This window comes from Cricetulus griseus, chromosome X (assembly GCF_003668045.3).
Source record: "Cricetulus griseus strain 17A/GY chromosome X, alternate assembly CriGri-PICRH-1.0, whole genome shotgun sequence".
NCBI classification, from domain to species: Eukaryota; Metazoa; Chordata; class Mammalia; order Rodentia; family Cricetidae; genus Cricetulus; species Cricetulus griseus.
Window position 1 is genome coordinate 65886100 of NC_048604.1, and position 23772 is coordinate 65909871.

General features: G+C 40.2%; 1 protein-coding gene across 1 annotated transcript in view; it reads left to right on the top strand.

Moving 5' to 3' along the window:
- Positions 1 to 23772, top strand: part of Zdhhc15 (zinc finger DHHC-type palmitoyltransferase 15) — a 102405-nt gene that overhangs the window by 19695 nt on the left and 58938 nt on the right. Inside the window, exon 2 of the mRNA XM_027432885.2 lies at positions 4792 to 4818. Within this exon, the coding sequence (XP_027288686.1) occupies positions 4792 to 4818 (27 nt within the window). The remainder of the gene's footprint in view (positions 1 to 4791; positions 4819 to 23772) is intronic.

A 23772-nucleotide genomic window follows, 5' to 3' on the forward strand; every position in this document is an offset into this window, starting at 1 on the left:
ATAGGCAGTGTAAAATGAGTGCTAAGAACTAAACAAAAGCAGCAAGCACTCTTGACCAATGAGCCATCTCCGTCACCCCTACTCCATTTTAAAGAGATGTAATTAGCCCAGTTGACATGTACAAAATCAAGTCCCAGGTTGGCCCACCAATACTTCTTGTTTACATTTCATTTGCATTGTCAGAGTATATGCCAATTTTATGGATTGGTTTTATTTTAAATTTAACTTTTTTTGAAAATTTTGTATGTGAGTATGCTGTATTTACATCTTTTTCACCTCCCTCTCTGCCCCTCCATCTCCTCCTGTGTCCGTTTCCCACACTCCCCACAATTCATGACCTCTATTATAATTATTGCTGTTGTGTATGCACAAAAACAAAATGAAACATAATTGTTGTGGAATATTAGCTGAAGATGTGTTACATTCATTTATGCTGTGGACTATCTGTTTAGTGATGCAAAGATGTGTTGTTTTCTTTTATGTTGCATTTGTTTAACTCTGTGAAGCTGTGTTACTTTGCCTGCCTAAAACACCAGAATGATCTAATAAACAGCTGAACAGCCAATACCTGGGCAGAAAAGAGAAATAGGTGGGGCTGGCAGGCAGAGAGAATAAATAGGAGGAGAAAGTAAAGAAAGGAGTGAGAAAGGGAGGAGAGGAGGGCACCAGGGGCCAGCCACCTAACAGGCAACTCAGAAAGAAGTAAAGAAAGGTAAAAGCCCAGGGTCAAAAAGCAGAGGGGATAATATAAGAAAAGCTGGCTAGAAACAAGCCAAGCTAAGGCCAGTCATTCATAAATAAGAATAAGTCTCCATGTATATTTATTTGGGTGCTGGGTGGCAGGCCCCCCAAAAGAGCAAAGAGTAATAATAATAAAAAGAACCAAGTACAAATAATGAATCCAACTAGTGTTGCCTGAATGTACATGTGTATGTTATAGGACTGACCACTTAGAAATGGGAAATCTGTCAGGGGACTCATCCCTGCAGAAAATGAATTCTCTTTCCTTTAGCAGCTCTTCATCTAGGTGTGCAGCCTTGTGAACTTTCCCTCTATCCACATTTGCATGTCAACTGGTGAAGGTCCTATGCAACAATATTAAGAGTATATGGGTGCAGCACCTCAGTCATATCAGGAAGACACTCTCTCACAGCAGTTGTTCTGATTCTCTGGCCCTTACAGTCTTTCTGCCCCTTCTTCTACAGTCATCCCTGAACCTTAGGTGTAGTTGGGGGTGGGCATTCAATAGTCAGTTCTTTGCTTTTGGACCAGTCGTAGGTTGTGGATCTCAGTAGTAAACTCCCCATCCTCCAATCCCACCCCCCACTCCCACTGAATAAAGATGGTTCTTTGATGAGGGGTGAGAAACTAAATACCGAAGCTGTATTGATTTAGATAAATGGTAGTGGTAGCTTCCCTTCTAGGATTTTGACTTCTGCAGCCACAGGTTCTTGGCTGGGTTCACAGTAACAGGAATAAGCTACCTCCTCCTGAATGGGCTTTAAGTGCAATTAGACAGCTGTTTGATGATCCTCAAACATAAGTGCCACTTTTGCACCATTGGGATTTCTTGTAAGTTCAGTCGTTGTTGTGGTTGTCAGGTTTGACAGCTGGGGAAGACTGTTAATAATTTTTCTCCCTAGGCAGCTTGCATAGCACCTTTTGATATGTTGAGAGCTAGCCGTTAAAGAGGAGGCTTCCAAGTTAGTACCAGCATGATTCTTCTAAGTACTGTAACCAAAGTGCGTGGTATCTTCAGCAATAGGGCCATACCTTCAAGTTGTGGGAGGTAATCAAGGGGAATGGCAATAACCTATACTGTTTTGAGGGATCTCCTGGCACTGGGGTTTTTGTTAGATACTCTGGGGATCTTGTTATCACTCCCATATGGGGTAACTATTTCAAAAAGATACACACACACACACACACACACACAGAGAGAGAGAGAGAGAGAGAGAGAGAGAGAGAGAGAGAGAGAGAGAGAGAGAGAGAGAGAGAGAGAGAGAGAGAGATCTTTTGGGGGGGTGATTTCAAGACAGGGTTTCTCTCTGTAGTCCTGGCTGTCCCAGAACTCGCTCTGTAGACCAGGCTGGTCTCACAGAGGCTGCAGAGATCTGCCTGCCTCTGCCTCCTGAGTCCTGGAATTAAAGGCGTGTGCCACCACTGCCTAGCATATAAAGTATTTTTTAAGTAAGCTTATAAAATAATGTGTTTCCCTGTGGCTTTTTTCAAACATTCTTAGTGTTCTTTACCTCTCTGTCCCCCCTCTCCCTCTGTGTTACACTTCCTTGCTGCTCTCAAATTAAGCCCCTTTCCCCATTTCCTCCACTCCCCTTTCATAGTACCTGTGCTCTGCTCTCCCTCCTTTCCTAATGTTTTTTTTCTGCTTTCTTGGCTTTTTGTTACTCACGTTATATATGCAAATATGAAGATTCAGAACTAGGAACAAGAATTAAAAGAGAATGCATTATTTGTCTCTCTGCTTTGGGTTACCTCACTCAGTATAATATTTTCCAGTTCCATCCATTTGCCTACAAATTTCATGATTTCATTTTTCTTTTTAGCTGAATAGAATTCTATATTATGTCTGTACAAACACATGTATTAGAAAAAAAGAAATCAAGTTATCAGATTTTTAACACAGACCAATCCATCCTTTAAAAAACCTCCATTCAACCAATCAGAAATTAACTGGTGGTGCTACGCTTTACGGCTCTGGGTGTGCTTTACGGACAAGTGCACAGCAATGATTCACAGAGCATAGCAACCACCCTGGGAAGGCCTATGGGCCATAACAACCAGTTGACCAATCAACACAGGGCAAACCCTCCAAGCCTGGAGGCACACCAATCCTGAGCCTGTGCGTACCCCTAGACACTCCCCTTACACTGCCCTATAAGATCTCTGTGCAGATGGTTTGAGCTGTCTTTTCTAGCCATCTGCCATGGCGGGTGGATGGAAGACCCAAGCTAACATGGGGTTAGCTCGTTAAACAACTATAATAAAGCCTCATGCTGTTTGCATCAAAAAAACCTCCATTCAAATGATCATTCAAAGAATAATTTAAAAAAAAAGCACACACATCTGTGTGTAAAAGGAAGGGAAATGTATGACTAATGAAAGGCCTGAAAAATAGCACCTAAAATATATTCTCACTCACTGTTTTGACTCCACCCCTCCGCATTTCTCTCACTTTTAACTGTTCTGACAAAAAAATGATTTAAAACTGGAGTTCTGCTTCTCTTAGCACAAGTACACACAGATGGTGATGATAAAGACAGATAGGTCCCATTTGTATGATGGTGTTTTAAATAGGAGAGATACATAACTAATGGTAAGCCTGCAAGGGATGATTGAAGAAGCTAGATGCAGTATGTGGGAAAATCTCCAGAGACTAGAATCTAGTCCCAACTCTACTGCTTTCAGTCCAGTATTCAATGATTCCTAAGCTAGTTGACATTTTATTATAAACTGAATTTTTATGAGGTAACTTTTGCCTGATGGTAGGTTAACCTAAGTATTTTAAGGACATATACGATAGGTGTCTTACTTAAGGTTTCCATTGCTGTGATAAAGTGTTATGCAAAAATCAACTTATGCATGCAGAGGTTGTGGTGCATCACTGAGGGAAGTTTGGACAGGAACCTGGAGGCAGGAGCTAATGCAGAGGCCATGGAGGGGTGCTGCTTACTGGGTCATGGCTTGCTCAGTCTCCATTCTTATAGCATCCAGTGGGAGGACTACCAGCCTAGGGATGGTACTACCCACAATGACCTGGGCCCTTTCCCATCAATCACTAATTAAGAAAATGCTCTAGAAGCTTGTCTACTGCCCTATCTTATGGAAGCATTTTCTCAATTGAGAGTCCCTCTTCCCAAAGGACTCTAGCTTATGTTAATTAACATAAAACTATCCAGCATAGTAGGTCTGGCAGGCTAATCTATGAGATTCAATAAGCTAGATGTATTAAAATTTTCTTTCCCCTTTTTCTTTCCACACTGCCCTTGAACTCCATATGTAGCTATGGAGGATCTTTGACATCAACTCCTCCTCAAGTCTCCCAAGTTCTGAGATTACAGACATGCAACACCATTCCCAGTTGTATATTGTGCTGGGGAGCAAAAGGAAGAAGCTAGGCACACATTTTACCAGTATCCCCAGCACAGCACTTTCAGTTTAATGATATTTTCAACAGTGAGTTAATTGGGATATAACTTCATCATCACTTGAGGGACAACTGTAATAACTTCCTAATTTATCAGGTTTTAAGTTTATAACACAATGTCATTTATCTCTTATATTATTTGACTTGTTGGGTCTTTTCAAAGGTTACTTCTATATATGTTAAATGAGTGTTATTTTAAAAAATACATTATTGTTGGAAGATTTGTGCTCATGCATGGCATGACATGAGTGGAAGTCAGTTCTCTCCTTCCACCTTATGGGTCCTAAGGATCAAACTCAGGTTGCCAGGCTTGGCAGCAAGCACCTTTAACCACTTAAACATCTCAACAGCCCATGGATTCTTAATTTAAGAGAAGGAAGCTAATATAGCATGGAATTTAATCATCCTTCCTCACCTTCATCTTAGGAGTTTGGCTTCCTAAAATACCATTGATTAACTTGTTCAAAAATTAGTTCTGTGGAAAAATTAACTAGATAGCACATTTTAAAATATCACTAATTTTATCTCTCTCCCTCCCTCTCTCTCTCTCTCTCTCTCTCTCTCTCTCTCTCTCTCTCTCTCTCTCTGTCCTCTCTCCTATCTCCCTTTTTCTTTTCTCTCCACAGTGACTGTTTTGAGCCCAGCAGAAAAAGGTAAGTGTATATTGTAAAGTGTGTTGGTTATAAATGTATCATGTATCCTTTTCCTTTTCAGAAAGTAAATTATATAAAGTCTATATACTGAGCAACTTTACCAAAAATTGGCTTGTCTCATTAGAATATTTAGAGTGATTTTTTAAAGGAAGCTTACTCAGAAATAGAGCAAAACATATTTTCAGTGGCCCTTTGAGCAATTAGAAATTATAAAGTTTCATGGTGAGGTGGACACAAGTAATCACATTATCTTCCATAGTGACCCCTAACTTCTCTCTTGTTCTGTCATTGTCCTAGCTACCTGGCCTTTCTTCCCAATCCAACACCTCTTTAAGATATAGAGTCCCACAGGCCTCGACCATCACAGTTCCTATATATTCTTGTGTTCCTCTCAACAGATCATCACCATCTTAGCTTGATCTACAATTTTTTTAAAAACAGTGAGACACTTTGCATTTAAAATGTGTAAGCTAATCATGAGTCTCCACAAACAATTAGCTTTACATTATTTTATCAAAAGATCTAGAATATATAGTATAATTCATACTGTCACTTTTAATTCTCATTTCATGGGAGTTCGTTGTTAGATTTCATTGACCTTCCCATCATTCAAGATCTGCTATGTTACCCTTCTGTTTTGCTATTGCTCATTTAACATGGGAGACAATGGACAATAGTACTTAAAAGTGTAGGCTCTAGAGCCAGATTGAATTTGCAGCTTCGCTCTTTTTTTCCTAATAAAATATTTCACCCTCATCCTATTATTTGCATACATAATAGAAACAATAATACTACCTAATTTGTGAAGATGTTATAAGACAGTTTAATTGCACATAAAGCAGTTAGAACAAAGGTGAACAGAGCACATCCTAAAAGTTCAATAAACATGTACTGTTATTGTGAGAGCAATAGAGCAACTCTTAAGTTGCCATTTATTCCTATGTATGGTTCTTAAAGTCAGAAATCATCTTGTATAAATACTAAATAATTATAAATATTGTCCGTTACAAACTTTCAAGATCAGCTGAGTGGGGACTTAAGTGATATTCTACCCAAAAGGCATAATAACAATGTTCTCATTGTTTCAAATAATAATAATAACTTACTGTGCTGGGTATCCTGCTAATACAAAAATCTATAATTTTATTGTCTCTTCTGATTCTTAGAGTCCAAACTTCTTTTCCCCTGACAATTCTTAGATTTATCCACACAGTAAGCAATGATATTAGACTTTGTTTCTACATTCTGTAATGGGGTGTAGTGGAATTTAGGAAACAGAAGGTACAGGTTGGAGATTTAGCTGTGCCACTTGTTAGCTGTGTGACCTTCATCAGGTAACTCACCTTCTTTGAACTTCAATTTCTGTAAAAATAACAACACTTTGACATCTCAAGGCTGTACTGTAAACTAATAAATATCTGTAGCTAGTCTGCTTTGTTAGGAATCCTAACATTGAAGAGTAACAACAGAGATGTGAACACCTAACAAAGCAGACTTGCTATAGACAGTCAGCTAATGACTATCTGAGGTTTCTAGTAACTCTGAATATGTAACTTGTCTCCAACAACATTGAACCTTTAAAGAAGAGTAAAATAAGTATTGTGACTGTCAGAAGGGAATGAAATCTCCAAATCACATGACTTTTCATTGTCTCCAAAGTTTAAGGGAACTATAGTCAAACATACTAAAAAAGGTTTCTATTTTTTGTCTACTTTATGGCACCTGTACTGGGTTAAGCAGTCTTCCACCAAAATTCGTGGTCACCTAGTCACCTGGTCACCTGAAACTTTGGGATGTGTCCCTATTTACAATATTATTTGGGGTTATGTATGTAATCATGTCAAAGTGAAGTCATCCAAGATTAGACTAAGCCTCAGTAACTTGTGTTCTAAAGGAAATTTGGACGTGTAGGTAGAGAAGAGAGTCATGGCTGGAGAAAGGATGGTTGTGGTGCCTCAAAGGAGCACTAAAGATTATCTGCACCCAAAAGAAGCTAGGGAAAAGCAGGGAAAGATTCTGTATTAGAGTTTTGAGCAAGAGTATATTCCAGAACTGTGAGGGAATACATTTCTGTTATGTAAACCAAGCAGGTTTAGTTTCCTAAAACCCCAGGAAACTAACAGAGTGCCTGGTAAATTTCAAATTTCAAAATTCTCTTAACAGTGCCTTAGAAGCTAGGAGAGTTGTAACAGTAACAACTAAGTAAGACATTGGTGTCACACTTACCTGGGATAAGTTGACTTTGCAACTTACCATATGCATGCCATGGGGAAATTAAGCTAGGTTCCACTTTCCTCTTTTGTAAATGGATATAACACTTACCTTCTATGAATATTCTGAGCAAATACTTTGGCATAGTGTCTGGTACGTGATAAATGTAAGTAGTAGTAGGTACTATTACTGTCTGATGATGATTGCTGGTACTAACTTTGGAAAGAAACTAAAAGGTTCTTCTAAGAAGTATGACATATTCTATAACTGTGATTCCTCATGATTCCACTTGTGAGTAGATGGTCAAAGTTCATATATTCATATTAGAGAACAGTTGAGATCAAAAGAATTAAAATATTTTTACTTAGTCATGTTGATTCTTGTGAAGAATAGAGGCTAAAGGCCAGGTCATCTGAAGCCCGTATCACAGTGTTAGTCAGGTACTGTATCAACTTTGGTGATTCAGAACTCCAGAAAAAGTTTTAAAGACATAACACCCTATCTTAATTTATACTAAAATATGATAATAATATATTTATTTTGCTTTTATAAGTATGTTATAAAGATGATCTTCTTCAGCATGATACTGTTTGGAAGATCTTGATTGCAAAAATTTGCCTTCCCTAGCCCTGAAATGAGGATTGTCTGAGCTAGGGTTTCTATTATGGTGATGAAACACCATGACCAAAATGCAAATTGGGGAAGAAAGGGTTTATTTGGCTTACACTTCCATAGCGCTGTTCATCACTGAAGGAAGTCAACAATAATTCAAACAGGGCAGGATTCTGGAGGCAAGAGTTGATGCAGAGGCCATGGAGGATGCTGTTTACTGACTTGCTACACATGGCATGCTTAGCCTGCTTTCTTATAGAACCAAGGACCATCAGCCCAAGGATGACACCACCCACCATGAGCTGGGCCCACCCACTCAATCACTAATTGAGAAAAATCCCTATAGCTGAATCCCATGGAGGCATTTCCTCAACTGAGGCTCCTTCCTCTCTGATGACTCTAGCTTATGTCAAGTTGACACACACAACCAACCAGTACAAGGATCAGGGATAAGCTAACAGCCAACAATTGGAAATTTAATAAGGACAAAGAATGAGGTGAGGCTGAAAATAAACTTATTTGACATGGGCATCAGGAGTGATCCATCATTCAGTCCAAATATAATTAAGAGTAATACACTGCTCACAGTTTCTCATCTTCCCAAAAGGCCATTAATCATTGTCAACAAAAGTTCGTCTCAGTGTGGCCCTGCTACGAAGCGTCTGATGCCAGGGTTCTGCTTGCCGGATCTGAACTCGGTGGCTGGATCCAACACACACAGACACTGCCAAGTCCCCAATGACAGTGTCACCTTCATCCACGAGAAGAGGACAGACATCAGAGTGTTGGAATTGTTTGCATCTACCAGAAGGGAATATTGGTCCCCTACCCACCAGGAGAGGAAGAGACTCCTGCTACACCCATCAGAAGAAAGGATGAGAAGAGGACAATGTAAAAGCACATTCAACAACAGAAAACCCAATATGACACCACTGGAGACTAGGAACCATACACCAGCAAGACCTCAACATCACAGTGCAGATGAAGGAGAAGAGAATGACCTTAAACACATCTTCATGAAAATGATAGAGGACATGAGAAAATCCCTTAAAGAAACGGAAGAAAAAACAAACAAACAAACAAAAAAACAAGATATCAACAAATGTCTCAAGGAAACAGTTCAAGACCTAAAAACTGAAATAGAGACAATAAAGAAAGCACAATCTGAGGAAATGCTGGAAATAGAAAAGCTGTATAAATGATCAGGAACTACAGACACAAGCATAACCAACAGAATACAAGACATGGAAGAGAGAATCTCAGGAGTTGAAGACATAGTATCGGAAATAGACTCATCAACCAAAGAAAATCTTAAGTCCAACAAATCCCTAACACAAAACATCAGGAAATATGGGATACCGTGAAAAGACCAAACCTAAGAATAATAGGTATAGAAGAAGGTGAAGAAATCCAACTCAAAGTCCCAGAAAACATATTCAACAAAGTCATAGAAGAAAACTTCCCCAACCTAAAGAAAGACATGTCAATGAAAATACAAGAAGCCTACAGAATACCAAATAGACTGAACCAAAAAAAAGGTCTCCTCGCCACATAATAATCAAAACACGAAACATCCAGAATAAAGAGAAAATATTAAAAGCAGCAAAGGAAAAGCATCAAGTAACATATAAAGGCAAATCTATCAGGATTACACCTGACTTTCCATGGAAACTCTGAAAGCCAGAAGGTCCGGGATAGATATTCTACGTACACTAAGAGACCACAGATTCCAGCCCAGACTACTATATATAGCAAAGCTTTCAATCAAGATAGATGGAGAAAATAAGATATTCCATGGCAAAAGCAGATTCAAACAATACATATCCACCAATCCAGCCCTACAGAAAGTTCTGGAAGGAAAACTGCAAGGCAAGGAAGTTAACTACAACCAGAAATATATAGGCAATAGATAATCCCACTTTATCAACAGTCAAAAGGAAAAAGGGGTAGAATCCCACACATAATTTCACCACCATCACCAAATCAAAAACAAACAAGAATGAACAACGGTCATTAATATCCCTCAGCATTAATGGTCTTAACTCACCTATAAAAAGACACAGATTAGCAGAATGGATAAGAAGACAGAATCCATCCTTCTGCTTCATACAAGAAACACACTTCAGCTTCAGAGACAGACAATACCTAAGAATTAAAGATTGGGAAAAGATTTTCCAATCAAATGGACCCAAGAAACAAGCGGGGGTAGCAATCCTAATATCCAACAAATTGGACTTTAAACTAAAATCAATCAAAATAGATGAAGGAGGTCACTTCCTACTCATCACAGGAGAAATCCATCAGGAGGAAGTCTCAATTCTGAATATTTATGCCCCAAATACAAAGGCATCCATGTTCCTAAAAGAAACATTACTAAAACTCAAATCACACATAAAACCTCACACACTTATAGTGGGAGATTTCAACAACCCACTCTCACCACTGGACAGGAACACCAGACAGAAACTTAACAAAGAAACAAGGGAACTAATAAAAGTTATGGCACAATTGGACTTAACAGATATGTATAGAACATTCCATCCAAATACAAAACAATTTACCTTCTCAGAACCACATGGAACCTTCTCTAAAATTGACCACATACTTGGTAACATAGCAAACCTCAACAGGTACAAAAAATTGAAATAACCCCCTGTATCTTATCAGACCACCATGCTTTAAAGTTAGAATTCAACAACACAGATTGCAGAAAACCTACAAACTCATAGAAATTAAGTAACACCCAATTGCACAATTCCTGTGTCAAGGAAGAAATAAAAAAAGAAATTAAAGATTTCCTGGAATTCAATGAGAATATGGACATAACATATCCAAACCTATGGGACACAAAGATTACACCAGCTAATAATCTAAGCAACCAAGGAGAGGCTACCTTAAATGCCCTCCTCTGATAATGAGATTGATGACTGGCTTTTATATGCAATCCTATAGCCTCCATCCAGAAGCTTGTGGAAGTAGAAGCAGACACCCACAACTAATCACTGAGCTGAACTGGAATCCAGATCCAGAGAAGGACAAGTGACAAGCAAAGGGGTCCAGACCAGGCTGGTGAAACCCACAGAAACAGCTGACTTGAACAAGGGGAACTCTTGCTCCCCAGACTGATAGCTGGGATACTAGCATGGGACTGATCCAGACACCAGGAACATGGGTTTCAGTGAGGAAACCTCAGAAATCTACAGGACCTCCTGTAGTAGTTCAATACTTATCCCTAGCATAGGTGTGGACTTTGGGAGCCCATTCCACATAGAGGAATACTCCCTGAGCCAAGACACCCTATGGAAGGCCTTACCATCCAGGGGGAGCAGAAAGGATATGTGATAGGTAGGGTTTTTGTTGGGGGGGGTGGTAGGGGAGGACGGGAGGGAGAAGGGAACTGGGATTGTCATGTAAAACAATCTTTTTAATCCAAATAAAAAAATGTTAAAAAAGATTTGAGCTTGTCCTCTGCAGATTCATACCAGTTTTGATGGTTTACATTCTAAATTCTCTGGGTTCTTCCTTGAAGTTAAATGATTGTAATTATATACCTTCTCAGAAATTGATGTACTTCATAATTATTAAAGCTAGTATGGACTTGAGTCGCTCCAAAATTGATAGGTGGTTTCTAGCTCCCTGTACTCCTGAATGTAACTTTATTGGAGTAATTAAGTTAAATGAGGTTATTGGAGTGGGCTCAAATTCAGTATGATTGGTGTCCTCAAAATAGAAGGGAATTGGACACAGATGGGTATAGAAGGAAGACCATATTGAAGACAGAGGAAGAAGAAGGCTGTGTGCATGCCAAGGAAAAAGGCCTGAGAAGGAAGCAACACCTTTGATACTTTATCTTGGCTGGTCTCCAGAATTGTGAGAAAATACATTTCTATTGTTTAAGGCACCTAGTCTGTAGTACTGTATTGTGGCCTAAGAAAACTGATACAAAAGCTTAGCCTTGAAAACTGATACAAAAACTTAGCCTTTCATATACCTTGAAAATCCAGAGCATGGGAATATCAGCTTTGTGTCAGATTTGCAGTTATGCTAGCCTTAATTTATAGCTGATATATTAAACTATGCCAGGATTGTAAGAGAGAGGTAAGAGAAAAGACGTTAGGCTTTATTATGATTTGTTCTGGTCTCCTCTAGAATGTATGGAAAATCTTCAGTGTGGTTTTAAGCAGTTATCTCAGTGATATTTGCCTTTTCTTTATTGTTTACTTTTTAAATTAGTTATTCAAGGTAGAGTCTTGGTATGTAGCCCAAGCTGCCCTGGAATGTTTGATCTTCGTACCTCAGCCTCCCAAGTGTTGGAATCTTCAGTTATAAACCACTACACCCAACAAACTTTGTTTCTTTATGGCATTAAGGATTAAACCAAGGACATAATAGGAAAGAATTCTGCCACTGAACTATTTCCCCAGTCAGTGATATTATTTTTGAAGATGGCGCTTTTCTGTGGTGCCTTGGCTGTCCTGGTACTCACTCTGTAAACCAGACTGGCCTCAAACTCAAGCTGTCTCAGCTTCCCAAGTGCTGGGATTAAAGGTGTGCACCACCACTGCCCAGTCAGTGTTCTTTTTAAATAATTTTTATTCATTTTTTATTTTAAAAATTATTTTTATTTTATATATCTACCCCTGTTCCCCCTGCCTCCCCTTCTTCTGCCCCCTCCCTCACCCCTTCCCACCCTCATCCACTCCTCAGATGGGGTGAGGCCTTCCTTGAGCAGTCTACAAAGTCTAGCAAACCAAGTTGAAGCTGGACCAAGCCACTCCCCTCTGTATCAAGGCTGAGCAAGGTATCCTACAGTAGGGAATGGGCTTCAGAAAGTCAGTTCATGCCTCTGGGATAGGTTCTAGTGCTATTGCCAGCCCCCTCGCACCAACAGATCAAGCCACATACCTGTCACCCACATTCAAAGGGCCTAGTTCAGTCCCATGCGGGTTCCCCAGCTGTCAATCCATGGTCCATGAGCTCCCACTAGCTCAGGTCAGGTGTCTCTGTGGTTTTCCCCATCATGCTCTTGAGCCCCCCCCCCACCCCACCCCACCACACACACTTGCTCCGGTGATTCCTCCTCCCTCTATTCAACTGAACTCCAGGAGCTCAGCCCAGTGCCTGGCTGTGGGTCACTGCATCTGCTTCCATCAGTTACTGGATGTAGGTTCTATGATGACAATTAGGGTAGTCACTAATTTGATTAAAGGGGCGTTCAGACACCCTCTCCACTACTGCTAGGGGCTGTTATCTGGGGTCATCCTGTGGATTCCTGAGAATTTCTCTAGCACCAGGTTTCTCCCCAACCCCATAATGGCTCCCTCTATAAACCTCTTTCATTGCTCTCCCTCTCCATCCCTCTCCCAATTCAGTCTTTTTGATCCCTCATGTTCCCACCCCTCGTCCCCTCCCTTCTGCCCCCTTCTGGTTTACCCAGGAGATCTTAAATATTTTCCCTTCCTTGGGTACTCCGTGTGTTTCCCACTTAGGGTCCCTCTTTTTAACCTAGCTTCTCTGGGGTTGTGGATTGTAGTCTGGTTATCCTTTGCTTTACATCTAATATCCACTTATGAGGGAGTACATACCGTCTTTGTCTTTCTGAGTGTGGGTTACCTTACTCAGGATCCAGCCAGTGTTATTAATAATGCATGATTTTTGAAGGAAGCTTCTTATGTATCTGCTCAATGCTTGATATCTGTAATATATAAGAAATACATTTTTTTAAAAATTGCAAAACCTCACCAAGCGTTGGTGGCACATGCCTTTAATCCCAGCACTGGGGAGGCAGAGGCAGGAGGATCTCTGTGAGTTCAAGGCCAGCCTGGTCTCCAGAGCGAGTGCCAGGATAGGCTTCAAAGCTACACAGAGAAACCCTGTCTTGGAAAACCAAAAAAAAAAAAAATCAAAACCTCAAATAAAATCAATTTGAAAATGAGAAATAGATGTAAATAGACATTTTTCAAAGAAGACAGACAAATGGTTAGTGAGTATATTTTATGAAGCCCAACATGACTATTAGTGAAAATGAAAATAAAGCCAAAATGATATATTATTTCACTCCAACAAGAATTTATGTTATCTTCCTTTTTTCAATTACAGTTTTTTATTTAAATTAGAAACAAGCTTGTTATACATGTTAATTCCAGTTCCCTCTCCCTCCTCTCCTCTCCTGTCCCCCACCAACCCCCTATCCCAAACCCTTTCTTCTCCCTAGGGAGGGTGAGGCCATCCATGGGGATCTTCAAAATCTGTCATAACATTTGGAGCAGGGCCTAGGCCCTCCCCCATGTACCTAGGCTGAGAGAGTATCCCTCTATGTGGAATGGGCTCCCAAAGTCCTTTTGTTTACTAGGGATAAATCTGATCCACTACCAGAGGCCCCATAGATTGCTCAGGCCTCCTAACTGACACCCACGTTCAGGAGGTCTGGGCTGGCCCTATGCTGGTTTCCCAGCTATCAGTCTGGGGTCTGTGAGCTCCCCGTTGTTCAGGTCATCTGTTTCTGTGGGTTTCTCCAGCCTGGTCTTTGTCCCTTCACTCATCATTCCTCCCTCTCTGCAACTGGATTCCAGGAGTTCAGCTCGGTGTTCAGCTGTGGGTGTCTGCTTCTGCTTCCATCAGCTACTGGATGAAGGCTTTAGGATGGCACATAAGTTAGTCTTCAATCTCATCATCGGGGAAGGGCATTTAAGGTAGCCTCTCCACTATTGCTTAGATTGTTAGTTGGGGTCATCCTTGTAGATCTCTGGACATTTCCCTAGTGCTAGAATTCTCTTTAAACCTATAATGGCTCCCTCTATTATGGTATCTCTTTTCTTACTCTCCTCCATTCTTCTCCCGACTCAATCTTCCTGCTCCCTCATGTCCTCCTCTCCCCTCCTCTTCTCCCCTTCTCTTTCTCCTAACTCCCTCTCCCCTCCCCCATGCTCCCAATTAGCTCAGGAGATCTTGTCCCTTTCTTCTTCGTATGTTATCTTCTAAGAAGACAAAAGAGGCAGTAGAAGTGGCTCGGTGGTTTAAGAGCACTGGCTGGTCTTTAGTTTAATTTTTGCTCTTATAGATGTTTTTCCTTACACTTAGACACACAAGTGTAGATGTATTTATGTGTATAGTCTTGACTTTCTTATATTGGGTAACACTGAACCTATTATTCTGTCATTTAGTTTTTTACTTACCAGTTTATTCTCCCTGGTAATATATGCAACTATTTTTTAAAAACTTTTTATTGCTTCTTTGTGTATTTCACATAATGCACCCAGATTCCATTCAGCTCCCCCATCCCTTCATGTCTGCCCTCTGCCCTTGCAATCCCTTCCCAAAATAAAATAAAATTGAAAAGAAAACAATCTGGCCATGGACCCAGACATGGCCTTAAGTGGCAGCAGGGGCTGGGACTTCACCATGGCCTTAGGTGGCTCCACAGCCTACTCACATCAGGCTCTTCCTCTCCATCTTGCATCCCCAGATCCACCTCTCCTCATAGTGCTCAAGCTGCTTCACTTCTACATCTCTGCCCCCTCTCCCAACTCTCCATCCCATACTCATACATCATAGTAGTTCATGCTTTAGGCAGAGTCTCTGAGTGTCTTCTTTCTGCCCACTCTGTGTGGCATAAGGCAGGGTCTCTGGGTGTCTTCAAGTTTTTGTCCAACCTAGAGCTTCCAAAGAAAAAACAACTCTGGCCAAAGTAAGACACCGAAGGATATAACTGTAATTTAACATAGAATCATCCAGTCTTATTGTTGAACCACCACCACAACCAACTAGAGAGACTAGCAGATAGGCCAATGATTAAAGGAAACATAGAAGGACATGTCCGGTCAGTTGTGGGTCTCCATTCTGCAGGTACTGCTCATCTTTCTGGGCTAGGATGCAGCTCTAGAAGTCACAGTGACTCATATAATGATTGGTTTTCTTAAAGAAAGAAGTCATAGGCCCACTAGCCCTTGTGTTTGTTATTGGCTCTATTGATGGGCAGTATAATTCACCTTTCCTCAAGGAGCAAGAACAGCAACGGCCTTTGCATCTCTAGTTTTGCCTCACTTCAAAGCCCACAAACCACCCGTCTTCCATTTCTCTACCACCTATTTGCTCACTTCTTTCTCTCCCATCACTCTATCACCTACTTATTCAATTCCTACAACACCCAGCTGGGCACAGGCCAGGGTGTTGTCTTTGCACTTCCCGGAGTGCCCAGGCAGGAGAAGTGACTAACTTCTCGTGAAAGTATGCTTTAAATGATCTTTAGAATGATTCTTAATATGGGTCTATGATTCATTTGATAAATCCCCACAAAGAACTTAAAATTAAACTTTATTGTTATTTATAACAAACACTAGAACCTCAGAAAGTACAAATAATATAAAAATGCTTGAAGTAGAAAGCATAAGACCTTAGTAATAATAGCAGGATTAAGGATGGAACAAGTCCCTCGAAGAAGGGGATGGGGACAAGAACCCCCGACCAAAGTGGGAGCCCAGGGGTAGGGAGAGGAAGGAGAGCCTTCATCCTGTTGCTGATTGAAGCAGAAACAGACACCCACAGCTAAGCACTGAACCATACTACTGGAATTCAGTTGTGGAAAGGGAGGAGGGATGAGCAAAGGAGCCAAGATGGGGCTGTAGAGACCTGCAGAAATAGTGGACCTGACCTAGTGAGAGCATGGAGACCCTTGTCATAAAGCTGGGGAAATAGCATTGGACCAAACCAAGCCCTCTGAATGTGGGTGCCAGCTAGGAGGCCAAGACAGTCTATGGGACCTCTAACAGTGGACCCAGTCTTTATCCCTAGAGCACAATGGACTTGGGAGCCCATTCCCTACGGAGGGATACCATTGCAGCCCAGATACAGCAAGGAGGGCCTAGGCCCTCCCCCAAATGATATGACAGACTTTGTAGGTCCCTGGTGGGGCCTTACTAACCCTGGAGAGGAGTTGGGGGTTGGGGTGGGGGTTGGTGGGGAACATGGGAGGATGGGAGGGCAAGGGAATGGGGGATGGATATGTAAATATGAGTATTAATTAAAGAATTTAAATAATAAAAAAGAAAAAAAGGATGGAACAAGGTTTAGTATTGTCTATTGTAGACCTGGTATGTTTTTAAGATTTTAAAAGTTATACATTTTTTAAAATCATGTGTGTGCGCGCGCGCGCGCGCGCGTGTGTGTGTGTGTGTGTGTGTGTGTGTGTGTGTGTGTGTGTGTGTGTGTGTAGGTCAGAACACAATATGCAGGAGTTAATTATCTCTTTTCACCATGTAGAGGGAGCAGGCAGGGATCAAACTCCGGTCATCAGGCTTGGTAGCAAGTGCCTTTACACTGGCTCTTATATATGTTTAAAGGTAATTTTGGCCCTTGACATTTGGACATGTCTCTTGATTAGAGACATCCAAATGTACCTAATTTCTAAGGCCATGGTTTCCTCTTGCTTGGCTCTTCTCTTCCTAGTCTGGAACTATTATATGCTCATGCCTTTTGAACATGCCCCTCTAATTATCTCCACCTATATGAGATTGCTTTCTGATGAAGGTATATATTGATTCAAGATGATGAGTATGGCTGGGCCTGATTGTCCATACCTTTCTTTAACCCCAGCACTCAGGAGACAGAGTCAGATTTCTTCGAGTTCAAGGCCAGCCTGTTTTGCATAGTGAGTTTCAGGTCATCCAGGGCTACATACAGAGACTCTGTCTCCAAAAAAAGAAATGAAGAAAGAAAGAAAGGAGGAAGGAAGGAAGGAAAAAAGAAAAAGAAACCATCTCATTAAAATGATGAGAGTGTTGTGAGAGAGAGTTTGAGAGTGTGTGTGTGTGTGTGTGTGTGTGTGTGTGTGTGTGTGTGTCTGAGAGAGAGAGAGAGAGAGAATATAAAAAGTTGCCACAGTGAACCCAATGCTTCCTACCCATCAACACTGCTCGCAATTCTACAGTCTAGAGTGCTCAACATATCTGAATATAGTTATGAAGAAAAATAAAAATATTAGTCTGGGAAATTAGAATTGTTCTTTATTCTGCTAAATGTCAGAAAACTCTATGATTAAAAAATTCAAGGAAAGCCACAGTTTTAGATCTCTTTGCTTCCTGGTTTTGTCAGATTTATTGTGATATGATTTATAAAATTAGGAGACAGCAATTTTAAGTATTCAGGTTAATGACCTTTGACAAATATGGATAACAATGTAAATACCACCATAATTAAAGCATAAAATATTAACATTATCTCAAGTTATTCCATCTGCCCCATTAGCGAACATTCCTCTCATCCATATCTCTGTACCACTGATTTTATTTTGTGCCTTATAGTTTTATCTTTTCATAATGCCATATAAATCAAATCATACAGTGTGTAACCTTTTATATTTGTCTTCATAGTCGAATACAGTTTTAGAATTCGTCTATGTCACTTCACATCTGAATAGTTTCTTGCTTTTTATTGTTGATTAATAGTGCACATTACTGTGTGCCACAATTCAGTCTTTCATTCACTAGTTTAAGTGCATTTGGATTCTTTCCAGTTTTGAGCTACTTTGAATGAAGCTGATCAAAATATATGTGTACAGGGCTGAGGACATAGCTCAATGGTAGAGTGCTTGGCTGCCTTGTGCTAAAATTTCTAGAGCCTTTTTTTTGGATTTTCGAGACAGGATTTCTCTGTATTGCTTTGGAGGTTGTCCTGGAACTCGCTCTGTAGACCAGGCTAGCCTCGAACTCACAGAGATCCACCTGCCTCTGCCTGGGATTAAAGGTGTGAGCCACCAATGTCCGACTCTAGAGCCATTTTTAAATAGTGAGAGAAATACATATGCTTTGTGGGAATGTCTTTATTTCTCTTGGTAAACACTAGGGAGTAGGATTTGGGGCTCATGTGGTATGTTTAACTGGATAAAGGACTGTCAGAGTGCTTACATCCATGGTTTTGCCCTTTTTGCTTCCCTACCAGTGTATATGACAGTGCTGGTTGCTCTAAATCCTTGCTGCCACTATTACTCATTTGTAGTTTTGTTTTTATCATCATTCTACTGCGTATGAAGCAATGTCTCTTTGTGACTTTAATTAATAGCTCTGAAATGACTGTTGATGCCAAGTATCTTTTCACATCTCATTTCCATCTAACTCTTCTTTAGGCAAGTATCCGGTTAAGCCTTTTGCCCATTTTATGGAGTTGTGAAAGATCTTTAAATGTCTGAGTACAGGCCTCGGTTTTTAAACAAATCTGTTTTCCTTTCCATACAGCAAAATTAAGATCAATGGGAGGGTGTTGCCAGGAAGCATATTTCTGTATAAGAAAAATAAGTCTGACAGAGTTTCCAGCATTAAGATGCACTGACTCCATAGGAGTTAACTGATTCTGTATTACTTCAGATATTCAAACAAAGCCAAACAACTGGTTATTAAAGGTATTGTAAAACAGATGTGCATGTCTTCTAGACTATTGTGCCAAATAACATCCCAGATGCCTTAAAACTTTGAAATTTCATGAAATTAAAATCAAGTCAGCATCATGATACTGAGATAGATTTATTGGTTGAATCAACAAAATGTAATGCATTCTAAGGGAACCAACCTGTTATTGGTACTGCTCCTGTCACTTCCCCAGCCAGAGAGAATTGACCCATAAATCCCTAGGCACCACCTAGAACAACAGGTAATCTGCTTCCCTTTGAAGTCTGCAGTGAATATTCCTGACAGTGTGGAATTAACAGGGTCCTTTAACTGAAATTGTACATACAGGATAATGATATCTCAGTTATCTATTTTGAGTTATGAGGAAAGCAAAATACTGTTACCCAAAAGATTAGCTCTGTTTACTTCTGTATACCCAACATGAATGAATCAATGAAATATCGGCTAGACATCAAGTAGAGGGCGAGAAACAATTTTCTTCCTTTTAAACAAACCTGTGGTGTCTCTGCCCCTAAAATCTGTGTAATTTTTATTACTATTTCTTAGAATAGAAACCACCACGAGTTAAGAAAAAAGGAGAAAAAATTGTTGAGTAGGTTATTCAAATAAGTCAGATTATCCGTGCATTTTTAAAAATGAATACTCAAAAACCTTATGAGACAAACATTTTATATGTGTGTGTATTACAAATGTTTATCAATACATTTAAACATATTGCATAATGTGTATTTATATGTACATGTTATGGCTAACTAGCTTCTCAAGGATACATAATCTGGAGGGAATACTTTGTTTTGTGGTATATGTGTGTTAGAGTCTTATGGGTATGTACGTATGTGGCTGTTGGCACAGGCATACCACAGCACATGTGTTGAGATAAGAGAACAAATTTCAACTGTTGGTCCTTACCTTTCCACCTTGTTGAGACAAGGTCTCTTATGCTGCATTAACCATGATTTAGCTGGTGGGATGGAGAGATGCCTCAGTGAAATAGAGCGTTTGCCATTATTACAGAGGACTTAGGTTTGATTCCCCACACCCGCATTTGGTCACTCACAGTAACTCCAGTTATTGATCTCTTCTGGCCTCTGAGGGCACCTGAATGCATGTGGTGCACATACATACATATACTCAGGCACACAATACATGTAAAATAAAATAAATCTTTAAATAGAAACAGACTGACTGGCCCATTAACTTCGGGGTATTCCATCTCAATCTTCCATATTGTAAGCATTCTGGCATTTTAGGCATTTATGCTTGGGCAACTGCATCCTAACTCATTATCAAGCACATTTACCCACTGAGACATCTTCCCAGCACCTTTTGTTGTTGTTGTTTGTTGTTGTTGTTGTCTTGCTTTGCTTCTAGGACAGAAACTCAGGGCCTCAATGAAGCCAGGCAAATGCTCTGCTATAGAGCATCACCCCCAACCCAAGGATACACTGCTATTAAATGGCAGATCCAGAGTTCAAACCAATCATCCAATTCCAAATCCATTATGATTTACCTGAAACTTCAGTGCCAGACCTCTTTAGCATGGAAAAAAACAAAAACTGAAAAAGGCTATAGATTAGTTAGTCATGTTCTGACACAATTATCTGACAAAGCCAAATTAAAGAAGGAAGGATTTATTTCAGCCCATAGTTTGAGAGGTTACAGTCCATCATTTGGGGAAAACATATTGGTGGGAGTATAAGACAGCTAGTTATATTACATTGACAATCAACAAAGAGAGACATAAATACTGGGCCTCAGTTGACTTATTTTTCACTTTTTATTCAGTCTGGAACCCCAGTCCATAAGATGGTGCCCCCCACACACATTCAGGGTAGATTTTCTTTCTTCAGTTAAACCTCTCTGGAAACAACCTCACAGACACACCCAGCAGTGTGTCTCCTAGGTGATTCCGAATCCAAACATGTTGACAAAGATTAATAGTATAATTCATACCCATAACACCATATGTATTTTATTCTTTTAGTATTGTGTACCAATTCCTAATACATAAGGCTAGAAAGCACTTTTGAACTTGAAAATGCTATTTAGGCTCTTGATATAGTTCAGTGTTTGAATACTTACCTAGTATATATCCAGTGCAGAGAAAGAAAGAGTGATTTAGTTGATGCCAACTAAAATGAATCTCCATTTTGCATAATGGCTAGTAAATTTATAAGATAGTCCTCAAGAACAGGCAACATTGGTGGGGGCTGGAGACATTGTTCAGTGGTTAAGATCATTTGCTATTTATGCAGAGGACCCAGGTTCAGTACCTGTGGTGATATCTTGTTGTACAAATAAAGCTTGTCTGAAGATCAGAGGATGGAGCTTGCCATTAGCTAATCATAGAGGTCTGGAGGTCTGTGCAGACGGACAGGAAGGGAGATGGCTGGGCAGAGAAAGGATATAAGTGGGAAGAAACAGGAACTCGCTCTTTTTTTCCACTGGGAAGCTAATGAGGTAAAGGTGGCTTTGGCTTGCTCCCTCTTCTCTCTGATCTCTCAGCATTTTCATATATATATGACTCAAGGTTTTATTACTTACACCAATTAAGAACTTCACTTACAAATACCCAGCACCCACTTGGTGGCTCACAACCACCAACTGTAACTGCAGTTAGTGGAGGTGGGATGTTTCCTTCTGCCTCCTCAGGCACAGCACGGATGTGGTGAACATACACACAAAATGAATAAATCTTTTTTTAAAAAAAATTGAAAAGAGTTGGTAACATAACCACCTTTATAAAATGTTTATATAAATTGATGAGCAGTAGATGCCTAGTGGGTAATTAGTATACTTTGGACGAAAGCCTAACTTTTGAAGTTGACATTAATGAAAAAGAAACTATGCTTTTTAAAATACAATGCCACATCCAACCAGAATGTTATACCGCTATCAGAAACTCCTAGGGGTTAATTAGCTAAACCCTGGAACCAACTGATAAAAATTCAAATCCTAGGGTTCGATAAACCATAGAAATAACATGAGAGTAATTTTTTAATTTTCATCAAATGTTTTCAGAACCTTGGGCAAAAAACTAGGAGACTCTTTCCTCATTCTCACTAGTCCTTTCAATCTCTGCCACACAAGATCTGGGTCTGCTGGGGTTCACAAGGCAGTGCAAGTAAAGGAAGGCAATGTATTTAACATCAGGAGCAACACCTCATTGTTAAGTGCTCTGCTCAAAAGGCACTGTAACTGCCTGGCTGGCAAATTTCCCCTAATCGTAAGCTGAGGATTTCTATCCTGAGCCAAAATGGAGATTTTAATAAGGCCTCTCAATTGCTATATCTACAACTGCTGTTCCTATTTGAATTACAGTGCATAATTGCAAGATACTCCTCTCTCCCAATTTTCCCTCACTACCAACACAAATGCTTTTAGTCATCAACTGGTATGAAAGATGTTACAGAAAATAATCTCTTTTTAAACTAAAGAGTCTCTAACAATAGCTTTTAAAGAAGAAAAAAGAAAAAGGTATGTTAGATAATTGCCACAGTAACAGCCTTGGCATTTGTGTATCTGAGACTGTGTAGGAAAGCTGCTTCACTTTCTCACTTTGCTGCTCATCTTGCTGCATTCACAACAGTCTATGACATCCGTTTTGAAGCATACAGGAATGTATGCACAAGTCTCCATCCCGCCCCCAACCACATTTCCCAATACCTCCCTAAGAGCAAAACAGGAAAGGCAGCCTACTGTCCAAAGAGGTTGCTAATAACCACTTTTTAATGCTCCTTCCAGCGTGTAATTTTAGCTTCCATAATTTTTATCAAGGTGTTTATGAGGCATTATTTTAGGGAAAGTGCTTAAGTAGTCGTTCTCATTTCAGAAGCTATTCCCATAATGGGCTTTTCACATTACAACACAGTGATGAAATGCAGAACAACTGCATGCTTAGAGGAATTTTTTTCTTTGGCATTTGGCCATACACTGGTTGTCTTGCAAACCTCTGCATCTGGTGAAAGGGAAGTGGAAAAAGGCAATTGGAAGACTTTGGGTTTTTATGCTGTAACCCTAACTCCAATAGCTTCTGATGCCCCACAACTAATCACTGCCAGATAAGTGAAGGGCTTCACTGTGCCTGTTTTCCAAAGGAAAAGAGAGCCTTTCCCATTTCATTTCAGTGTCAGTGAGTAGTGACAGCTCAGGGTTACAGTTCATAAGCTTTTGATTTCTCTAGTGATTTGAAACCTCACTGGAGCATCATATTTTTAAAAGATTCAGTGTCCCTGTGGTTTACAAGGATGGGTATTCTAGACACAAAATTTAATTAAACAAGAGTATGACTACCAGGTGTGGTGACTTGTGTCTGTAATTCCAACACTTGGGAGGGTGAGGCAGGAAAATTGCCAAGAGTTCAAGACCACTCTTGGCTACATAGCGAGTTTCAGGCCACCTTGAACTACAATGTGAGAACTTGTCTCAAGGAATGTCCAAAGACAGAGAGGCACAGGGGAGAAATATGCTGCACATTTTGGATGCAGAAAGAACTGGACTGGCACATATTTGAGAGCAAAGCTCAGGAGCATTGTCTATACAGAGGGACCCACAATCATGAGTTCTTTCTGTATTTCAAAAAGAGTCACTTCAAACACTGGCAGCGATGAAGTTATTGTCTTCCAGGGATGTTGGAGCAATCTTCCTCCTTGAAATGCTAGGCTGGACAACCAAATGGCCTAAAGGCACTGTTCTCCTATATCTTCTGAATGCCCTGAGGGTGGGTTGCTAA